At 47.1% G+C, this 10881-nt stretch overlaps 3 protein-coding genes and 1 long non-coding RNA gene across 4 annotated transcripts; 3 read left to right on the top strand and 1 right to left on the bottom strand.

Moving 5' to 3' along the window:
• Nucleotides 1-87: 87 nt before the first annotated feature.
• LOC120948321 (protein A16) lies at nucleotides 88-994 on the top strand. The gene is made up of 3 exons (XM_040364528.2): nucleotides 88-300; nucleotides 384-581; nucleotides 692-994. Exons 1-3 carry the CDS (start codon nucleotides 153-155, stop codon nucleotides 922-924), a joined length of 579 nt encoding a protein of 192 aa, XP_040220462.2. The 5' UTR covers nucleotides 88-152; the 3' UTR covers nucleotides 925-994.
• A 1198-nt stretch (nucleotides 995-2192) lies between these two features.
• On the top strand, nucleotides 2193-6004 carry LOC120948698 (aminopeptidase N-like). The gene is made up of 5 exons (XM_040365323.2): nucleotides 2193-2827; nucleotides 2936-3385; nucleotides 3656-3996; nucleotides 4079-5406; nucleotides 5470-6004. Exons 1-5 carry the CDS (start codon nucleotides 2256-2258, stop codon nucleotides 5839-5841), a joined length of 3063 nt encoding a protein of 1020 aa, XP_040221257.2. The 5' UTR covers nucleotides 2193-2255; the 3' UTR covers nucleotides 5842-6004.
• On the bottom strand, nucleotides 5851-6382 carry LOC120948700 (uncharacterized). The gene is made up of 2 exons (XR_005750969.2): nucleotides 6301-6382; nucleotides 5851-6221 (listed from the first exon to the last, which is right to left on the bottom strand). It is a non-coding gene; the product is annotated as an uncharacterized LOC120948700 (long non-coding RNA).
• LOC120948699 (thyrotropin-releasing hormone-degrading ectoenzyme-like) lies at nucleotides 6228-10279 on the top strand. The gene is made up of 7 exons (XM_040365324.2): nucleotides 6228-7093; nucleotides 7203-7704; nucleotides 7768-8006; nucleotides 8083-8737; nucleotides 8810-9300; nucleotides 9378-9456; nucleotides 9578-10279. Exons 1-7 carry the CDS (start codon nucleotides 6381-6383, stop codon nucleotides 9617-9619), a joined length of 2721 nt encoding a protein of 906 aa, XP_040221258.2. The 5' UTR covers nucleotides 6228-6380; the 3' UTR covers nucleotides 9620-10279.
• Nucleotides 10280-10881: the final 602 nt, after the last annotated feature.

Raw genomic sequence — 10881 nt, 5'->3', positions numbered from 1 at the left:
AACCACGAAAAGAAGGAACCAGTTCTGGCTTTCTTTGAAACCATCTTTCTACTGTTATTATTTTCTGCCACTTATATAAGAAGGTGGCTCGCAGCGAAGGGTTTTCAGTGCCAACGTGATAGCGTACTGGGACATTCAGCAAGAGTTTCAAGATGCTCCTTGCAAACACTGCCGCGGCTGTGCTGCTGTTGATTGTTTGCATTGGCGCCTCAGTAGGCTTACCGACGGTCGATGAGGAAAACGTGGTACAAGCGGAGCAACTCCCCATCCTACCCACGGCGGACAGCAGCAAACCAACAGGTAGGTAAATAACCCGCACACGGGGACACAGTCAACTAGGGGACCATACTACCATGGGTTAACTATAATCTGCCCATCCGCAGATGATACAGTGAAAGCAATTGCACCACAGCCGCGCTACTTGCTGCCGGCGGACTTTGCCGTGAAGAACAAAAAGTTTACCATCGGCACACTAGGCGTAGGATCGTTCTTCCGCGCGTGGCGTAACTGCATCGACGAGGGTAAAGGGTTGGCCACCATCGAGAGCGAAAAGGAGCAAAAGTATTTGGAATCATTGTTGAGTAAGTAGACGTAACGTGTTGTGGGAAGCATGCCGTATACTAACTTTGGAAAATATGTTTGTTTTTTTTTTTTTTTTTCTCTCTCTCCTATTTCTATCCCAAACCGGTAGAAGCCTCATCGACTGGTTCAAACTACTGGATTGGAGCTACCAATATCGGTGCTTCGAACACGAATAAACTAACGTGGATAACGACGGATTTGCCGGTACAAACGAAACCGCCCTTCCTCAATGTGGTTGCCAAATCCACCTGCATCGCGCTGACTCCTACTGGTAGTTGGACACTAAGAAATTGCTTAAATCCGTTAAATATTTTCCCATACATTTGTGAAGAATATTTTTGAGATGCCTCTGATTGCGGAACACGACCCATATACTCAAGCAAATAAGCGCAATAAAACGTTATAAACAGTAGTTGGTTCCAGGACCAGTGGCGGATGTTAAGTGTCGGGGCGTCATCATAGGTGGTAAGAAGGTATTTACCCGGTCATTCCCGGTACTGCATGGTTCTAGGGTTCGTAATGACGTTCAATTAACGATGACATGGAGCCTTTTCAGTGTGGTCAGATGGTGACATTTTTCTGCAATGCAAACCCGCACATATCCGGCACGCTTAAACTGTATTGTTTGATCCTCCTTATCCACCACGCCAGCAGTATTGAGCTAAATAGTCGATTAGCAGTCGCAGAAGTCATTCAATTCCTATCACCTTGTTGTATACAACTGATAAGATTACCAATCTAATCTAATCCATTGTATGTGTATGCCACTGTTCAGGTAGGGAATGATTTGTGAACTTGTTGATGTAACGCAATCCCTTTCTTTACAATGGGATAATGAACTGGGACAGCAAAACTGTGGGACATGGATGGTTTGAGGGTCTTTTTTTCCTGCGAATTTATGCGCAGTAAAAAAAGGGACCGGTTGCAGAAAAATAAAGCCTGGGTGGGTGGTGTTTCTTACAACACTAATGAGTGACGATCACTAAGTAAGTTCAACAATGCTAGATCCAATATGTTCCTCATTATGGCAGTCCCGTGGTATAGTCGTCAACTCGCACGACCTAATAACAATGCCCGTCGTGAGTTCAAGCCTCATATGGACAGCCCCCCCAGCAGCAAGAAGGACTGACTGTATCCGGCTGCATGATGATACTCAATAAGTCTGGAAAGCATAATGCATAGCGGCATGATCGCGCGTTGATGATCGTTATGCTAACAAGAAGAAGAAGAAGAAGATGTATCTCTTGTGATGTTCACTTGTGGTAAGAGTGTATATTGGCCAAATATTATACACAGGTTTATGGAAACTGCAGGTTATGTGGGGTATATCAACATGGACATCTTTTATATGCTGAGAAACAGATAAAATACATTGATTGGGCTGTAGCAATGTACCAATAAAGTATTACGACCGCAAGCGATTATCTTATCGTTAGTCGCTGATATACACTACACCTGCACCGGCCCGTTGCGTTGTCAATGGATGTAGCCAGCAATTGCCCGGGAAAGCGGTAAGCCGTAGAGCAAGATATGGAGATATGGTGTGAGAGCGATTGAGATCGTCGTAGATCGCTCGTAGAACGGGAGGTATTAAAGCATTTGGCTTGGAGTATTGGCTGATTAGTGCACCGCTAAGCCTGCCGGTCGATAGGTAGAGTGGTACCCCCGCAATAATGGTGCGTTCGTTGTTACTAGTTTCGTTAGGTCTGTGCTGCCTGTTGGCATCGGCCGACCGACCGCCGTACAAGAGTAGTGGAATTTATGAGGAAGAACCACAGCTCCCTGGTGCCAGTGATCTCAGTGGTGGTGTTGCGAGTGATGAGATCGGCGTAGCTCCGGCGCAGGCCGTTGATGAACGCTACCGTCTGCCAACAACGTCCATCCCGATTCACTACGATCTCCATCTGCGTACCGAAATCCATCGCAATGAGCGTACGTTCACTGGTACCGTCGGCATTCAGCTGCAGGTAGTGCAGGCGACGGATAAGCTAGTGATGCATAACCGCGGTTTAGTGATGTCGTCGGCCAAGGTGTCCTCCCTGCCGAATGGTGTGACCGGTGCACCGACACTGATCGGCGATGTACAGTACAGCACGGATACGACCTTCGAGCATATCACGTTCACGAGCCCAACGATCCTGCAGCCTGGCACTTACCTGCTGGAGGTTGCGTTCCAGGGTCGACTTGCTACCAACGATGACGGTTTCTATGTCTCCTCCTACGTGGCAGACAATGGCGAGCGAAGGTTAGTACAGCGGCTCTGGTTTTTTGCTGTAACGAGATGCGTCGTTGTGGAGTAGTTACACCGGGAATAGTGTAATGTAACCATTCGTCTCGTCTTCATCATCAACAGATATCTGGCAACGACACAGTTCGAATCAACCAGCGCCCGCATGGCATTCCCCTGTTACGACGAACCGGGTCTGAAGGCAACGTTCACCGTTTCCATCACGCATAGCCGCAGCTACAAGGCCATCTCGAACATGCCTCAAAAGACTTTTACGGACATTGAGACCGATATGCGCACCACATTCTTCGAAAAGACCCCAGCCATGTCTACCTATCTGCTGGCATTTGTGGTTTCCGACTTCCTGTTTCGCGTATCGGGCACGCAGCGTGTGTACGTTCGCCCGAATGCGTTCAATGAGGCGACCTTTGCTCTGGAGGCTGGAGTGAAGATTCTGAAGGTGCTGGACGACCATCTTGGCATCCCGTACGATACGTACATGCCGAAGCTGGATCAAATTGCTATCCCTGACTTTGCTGCGGGTGCAATGGAAAACTGGGGCCTGGTGACATACAGGTAAGTCGCGATAAAGTCACGCAAGTCACCTTTGCGATTGTTATTTGCGCTTTCGCATTGCCGTCCTTCAATTGATCCTACCGCATCAATGTGATACACCGCTGACGCAACGCTAAACCGCGTCCATAAACCGTTTGATGCAATCTTCGATAGCGCGATTAGGAGCGGTAGGGGTGGCCCCAAGCAAGACCATATATTATGGCTGCGCACACACAGTGCCATTTATCCTTCGATCGGTTATCATTCGAATTGGTTTTCGATTTATTGCAGGGAGCAAGCGCTATTGTTTAACCCGGCAGTGAGTACTTATCGCGGGAAGACGAATGTCGCGACCACGATTGCGCATGAGTACGCTCATCAGTGGTTCGGTAATCTGGTGTCGCCCGAATGGTGGGAATACATCTGGCTGAACGAGGGTTTCGCGACGCTCTACGAGTTCTACGCCCTCGATATGGCCTACCCGGGTCAAGAGTACTGGGAGCTGTTCAACCAGCAGGTCATCCAGTACGCGATGGGCCAGGACGGGCAGGCTTCCACCCGGCCGATGAACTGGAATGCAGCTACACCGGGGGAAATATCGGCTCTGTTCGATCGTGTCGCGTATGACAAATGTAAGCATATCGATCTCTCCTGTCCCATTCTCAAGAAAAATGCTCAAAAAGAGGGTTTTTGTTGTCATTTTCGACGCAATAGCTGGCAGTGTGTTGAACATGATGCGACACGTGCTTGGAGATGATAACTGGAAGGCCGGCTTGAAGGCGTATCTTACCGATCGTGCCCTGCAGGGTGCGGTGGACGAGCAGCTGTACGCAGGGCTGCAGAGCGCCATCGAGGGCAAAGGAGTGCTGCCGAATGGAGTGACCGTCGCCCAGATCATGCGCACCTGGACCAACGAGGCAGGCTACCCCGTGCTGAATGTACGCCGCTCGTACGACACCGGAGATGTGATTATCTCGCAGGAGCGATTCTACAACGATCGCAAAGTGCCAAACACCAACATCTGGATGATCCCATACAACTACGTCCACCAGGCGAAGGCCGATTTCAACGAGTTCGATGACTTCCAGTGGCTCGCTACCAAGGCGGCCCGCATCGAGACGACCGTGCCCGCAAATGAGTGGATCGTGTTCAACAAGCAGCAGGTCGGATACTATCGCGTCAACTACGACGAACGCAACTGGGAGCTCATTACCAACGCGCTACACGAGAACTGGGCCAGCATACATCGGCTTAACCGTGCGCAGCTCATCGATGACGCCTACTGGTTGGCTCGATCCGGCCGGCTCGATCTGCGCGTAGCCCTGCGTTTCATGACGTACCTGCGCAACGAGCGGGAGTACGCACCGTGGACGGCGGCAAACGTTGCCCTAACTTACTTCAACAACCGTCTCCGCGGAACGGCCGAGTACCACAACTTTTTGATATTCGTGGATGCGCTGATCGAAGACATCTACAGTTTGCTAACGATCGACGCAGTTTCGCCCGACGACACGCTGTTGCACAAGTATCTCGTGCAGACTATTTCCACCTGGGCTTGCTCGATGGGTTACACTGACTGTCTGATGAAGACGGCCGCTCTGCTGAAGGCTGAAGCTAGTGGGACGGGTCCAGCCGTCCATCCGGACATTGCCAGCGTGACGTACTGTTACGGTATGCGCTCAGCCTTAGAGTCTGAATTCCAGTATCTGTACCGGAAGATGATGAACTCGAAAAATCTCGCCGAACGAACGATGCTGATCGATTCGCTTGGCTGCTCGAACAATAAGGAGTTCCTGAAGGCATTCCTGACGACCGCCCTGGGCAGTGGTACGGGCGTGGAGATCAACTACCGTGCGGACGAACGGCGCCGTGTCGTGCAGGCGATCTATTCTGGCGGCCGTACCGGTGTGGACGCGCTGATCGAGTTCCTGATGGATCCCGCGCTGGTGAATGAGTTTGTCAGCACGCTTTCCACGTCCACGCTCAATTCGGCACTGTCGGCTATTGCCTCGCGTACCAACAACGTGGAGGAAATGAATAAGGTAAGGTAACAATTCGTTTCGTTAATGGCAAGTGCTTCATGAACGCTTTCATTCACCACACAGCTCAACGCTCTGATCACTGCACTGGGCAGCAGGGTCAACAGTCAGACGGCGGCCAACCTACGCACCACGGCTCAAGCCAATCTGGACTGGGTGGATGGATTCGAGGGCTTGATGCTGTCCAACTTCCTGGCCGAGTTTGTGGCAGAGACCCTATCGACGACCACAGCAGCGCCGGGAACGACTACGGTGACTGCAGGACCAACCACCACTACCACCACCCCATCGTCCGCCGTAACTACGACCACTAGACCCACCTCCGTAACGACTACAGTGGTGCAAACGACGACGGAAGAGGACGATGGAGCGGCAACGATTGGCCTCTCGATAGCGGCACTGTTGGTCTCGATCACGGTTCACCTGCTCATGGGATAATCATTCCGATGATTCATCGTGTTTGCGATATCACGCGGGGTTATTGTTTTCCCGTATCCTGGATTCCGTAGCCCCATTGCGCAAGTACCCGGGATCAAGATCATTAGAGTACGATTATTGATACTATATCAGGAGTAGAATAAACACAAAACCCCTACATCAATCGATTGCGTTTGTTTTTTGGCGGTCAAAGATTGCGTTGCTACGTTTGTTTGACGGTCGTAATCAACACGGACAGATTGGTGGTATAGTATCGATTGAATCAAACCTTAATCGGTTTGCATTGTTTTCTGCGGTGCGTACTGATAAAAGGTTACGATTTTGCTACCCGTCACTCGTGCGAATGTTGCGTCTCATTGCACTCATTGCGTGATTAGATCCTGGAAGAAGAAGGTTCGATAGAATTAGTTTTAGTCATAGTCTCCCACATAAAACACCGGTGCATTGCTGGTCACTTACTCAGTGTACGCGGATTACCGCAGTTGTAACACGTGCCGCTTAGTTCAGTGAGTACGTACGCCAACGGCCAGAGGGAAAATATGGCGTTCATCAGGATTGGATTATCCGTGCTGTTGATGTGTGCTCTTGCTCCCGGTGCTTTACGGGCACAACAACCCACCGTAACGGTATCGGTTGAACGTCACCAGCAGCCGGGACACTTGGATCGTAGCAAGCTACACTTGCTCAAGCACCAAAAGTTTAGTGAGCGAAGTTCGAGAGTAGCGACGCAATACCGACTGCCGAACGATACTATCCCGGAAAGTTACGTGCTCGAGCTTAGCTCAAACGTTCACGCGGAGGACTTTAGCTACGATGGTTCCGTTGCCATACGAGTTCGGGTGCTGCAGACTACTAGATCGATTGTGCTTCACTCGTTGTACAGTAAACTGGTGAAGGTGGAGGTTCGTAATGCCAACCAACTGAATATACCTATCAGTACCGTTGAGGAGGACCCAGCACTTGAAACACTTACCATTAGGACGGACCATGAGCTGCAGCGCGGAATCTATCAATTGACGATACTGTTTGAAAACACGCTTCGAGATGATTTCGGTGGTTTTTACCGGACATCGTACAACAGTGGAAATGAGGTTCGCTACAGTGCCGTCACGCAGTTTCAGCCGGTGGATGCCCGTACGGCATTTCCGTGCTACGATGAACCTGGTATAAGGGCTACCTTTACCATTAGCATCACAAGTGGTGTTGGCACGAAGGTTTACTCAAACATGCCGATCAAATCGACCACTATTACGTGAGTATGCGAACTATGAATGACTCATAATCTCAATTGAAATGTATTTTGCATTACCAAAATGAACCCATGTTTGTGACTTATCTTAACCGGGGTATCCTTTTTCTAGCGGTAATGGACTGAAACAAACGCGCTTCCATACGACTCCGAGCATGCCAACCTACCTGGTGGCGTTTGCCATTACGAACAACTTTGCCAGTACACGTTTGTCTTTGCGCGGACCACCATCGAGCATCAACATGGAACTGATTGCTCCGCCGACTGTTACCGATACTGCCCAAACGTACGGTCTTGATCTGGGCGGCCAAATCATCCGTACCGTGGAGCAGTACTTTAATCAATCGTACGATCTGCCCAAGCTCGATCAGTTGGCAGTACCGGACTTTTACTTTGCCGCGATGGAAAACTGGGGATTAGTCATCTACGAGGAGCGATATCTGCTGTACGATGAATTGACAAGCACGAACCGTGATAAGGAAAACGTCATCGCTACCGTCGTGCATGAGTTTGTGCATCAGTTCCTGGGCAATCTGTTAACTCCCCACTGGTGGTCGGATTTGTCACTCAGCGAAGGGTTCGCTACCTTCTACGAGTACTATCTTAGCAGCATGGTAATGTATATCCCATTCATTGATGCATACGATTGTGGATTATATGGAATTTCGTTCTCGTAGGTGGAACCAAGCATTCGATTCAAGGAGAAATTTACCGTCGAAGCACTGCAACCTGCGCTGCTGTTCGACTGTGATATCAACGTACGCCCCATTTCGTACAATGTAGAAACACGGACCGATATAGAGCGCATGTTTGATATCATTTCCTACCAGAAAGGTGGTAGCATTTTCCGCATGTTCCACTATGCGCTCGGTGAGCTGACGTTTGTGAAAGGAATTCGGCGATACATTAGTGTTAAGTATGTTTGTGTTGAGTCAATGATAGGGCGTGATCATTTCCATCACCTTCATTAACGAAAACGATTCATTTTATAGCAAAGGTCGTTCGGTCACACCGGATATTCTATTCGAGAGTCTTCAGGTAGCGGCTAGCGAAGATGCTGTGCTTCCACTTAGTCTCGATGTCGGTACAATCATGAGACCTTGGATCTTCCAATCAGGTTATCCCGTAGTTACGGTAACACTGAGCAACGGTGAACTGACGTTCATGCAAGAACATTTCCTGTATCGTGGATCGGTGGTCACGAGCGATCGAACATGGTGGATCCCGATCACATACCACGTCCACCAATCCTTTGGGACAGTACAATCGCAACAGTTCTGGATGCCACAGGGTACCTCGCAGGTGTCTTTGGAACAAGGCGATTTATTGGATGGTTTTATTCTAGTGAACCCACAGCAAACTGGCTATTATCGTGTTAACTATGACGAGAATCTTTGGATCCGTTTAATTACTAAGCTGAGCAGTGATCCATCGATCATTTCTCCGATTTCACGAGGACAATTGCTAGATGACTGTTTCAAACTGTACTACAGTGGACGGGTAGGAGCGAACATTATTTACAACCTGCTAACGTATGCCGAGAACGAGATTGATGCCATACCATGGAGTGTTGCCTTTGCCAACGATAATTTAGGAGTGCTGCAAGGCGCATTAGTGGTAGAACGCATGGCATTTGAGGCGTTTTCTGTAAGTATAAGTTCTGTAAGCATATTGCTTACAGATGATGTTTTATGAATGTCCTTGCTTCTTTTCATGCAGCGTTTTGTTACCGGACTGACAGCGAACGTGTTCAATGCCGTAGGCTTTGATGCATTGCCTTCTGATGAGCATGAAACACAGCAGCTACGCAGTGCCGTTATAGAATGGAGTTGCCGGTCGGGATCGAGCGAATGTCGCACCGAGGCGTTGGCGCGGATGCTGAACGATTTGAACGGATTAGCACCACTGCCCATGTACTTAAAATACAGTGTTTACTGTGGAGGTGCAACCATAGCCTCGCCAGATGTACTAGAGACACTGTGGGCCAGTTTGCAATCAGTGAACGATTACGGCCAACGGCTTAATGTCATAGAAGCATTGGCTTGCTCGGAGAGTGAACAATTTCTGGACGATTTCCTAGATTCAGTCTTTACCAATCCGATTGCTGGCGAATGGGCAAACATACTCAGGGCTGTTTATCAGAAATCAGCCGCTGGATACGAAGCCTACAATCGATGGATAGCTCGCAATGCTTTACAAATTGTGCAAAGGTAAAGAAAGAAAGCTGTGGGGTGATTATTGGTCAACATTCAACACTGATTTTAATATTTTTTTTAACATTTTTTAGCATCGGTCTGGACCCCGCATTCACTCAAATTGTGAATGATGTAAATCAACGACAGTCTGATATTCGGAAATATGACGAGGTTAGTATAACAGACTACTTGGCATTTTGTTTAGGTCTATCAAATATTAACAACTACAAACAAATGTTTACAAAACTACATTGTTGGCTGGTTATATTGTTTGTTTTTTTTTCTATTCTAGTTGGTGGAACTCTTCAAGAACTCATCACCCGGCCAAAGATAATAAAAACTAAAATAAAATATTTACATAAATTTATAAAAAATCAAACTAAAAATAATTATTATTTTATTATTAATTTTAAAATTTTCTATTGCATTTAAGAAAGTAAATACGATAGAAAATGTATATTTCATTTTGATCATGTTTTATCTGTTGTATGTATACTACTTAGCGGCGGATCTAACGGCAGGCGGTAGCATGGGGTTCCGCCGATTTGGGACCCCGTAGATCGCTACTCTGTAGTATGCAGTACGTATAAAAATGGGCAGAGTACTAGCTATCGAACTAGCGTCCACCGTTTGTTCTAATAATCCCTCCACTTTTCCATTTCCCTAATCAACATAAATTCGTAGTAATAGATACAGGAGCACTACGAGTATCAGTAATTACAAAAGTCTCTATAAAAAAAAGATGTAACCAGCGCAGTTTGTATTAGAATACTCCAAGGTTGTAAACAGGCTTGAAGAAGAAATATACCAGTATGCTCAAAGTCCTTATAAAAAAAGAAGATTTAAACAGTCGTTACACGAGATTTTGCTGCTGCATCTTAGTAGACTGTTTTCGCTATAGCAGACGGCGGCCGTATGACCTTCACGAGTTATACTTGATTTAATATGTTAGTACAGCCTAATTTGAAATAAATTTTTGAATTATTTGATGCTCCGTACCAGTTTTGGCCACTTTCTGCGTGTGGCATTATTCAAACAAAACATGTGTGTAACAACTCACCCATTTAAACCATAACATGACCAGCTGCAATGAAACGCAGTATGACCCATCAACCAAATGTGACCCATATCAGGCCATCATAAAATGCACTGATTTGTCACACAATTAGTGTCAGAAAAATGGCCAAACTCTGATCAAATGAAGGAACGAGGCCTCCCACACATTTTGTAACCTTCAAAAATGGGTAGGATAGTTTATGCATAGGATTAAGATTCGATTTTCGTTATCATGCTCCATTCATGTAACTTTAGTGCTTCTCTGACCGCTTGAAATGCAATTGAAACAACAGAAATGCATTAGTTTAGATAGAAGTAACTAGCTGTATGAGAATAATAAATTTAGTCACGTCTAACATAGTGCTTGGCCAATGTAAATGATTAAAAAGTCTGATAGACGAATACTTTTTGCGCGCCAATCAAAGGACTTTTTTAGTTTTTTAAATAATTTAGTTGTTATTGCACTATTTTAATGCTTATTTTTTAGCAGTGCGTGTGTATTGATAGTCCCTTTATCAAACCCCATGATTAATTTTACCG

This window comes from Anopheles coluzzii, chromosome 2, assembly GCF_943734685.1.
Source record: "Anopheles coluzzii chromosome 2, AcolN3, whole genome shotgun sequence".
Lineage (NCBI taxonomy): Eukaryota > Metazoa > Arthropoda > Insecta > Diptera > Culicidae > Anopheles > Anopheles coluzzii.
This window is presented reverse-complemented; position numbering and strand designations above follow the sequence as displayed.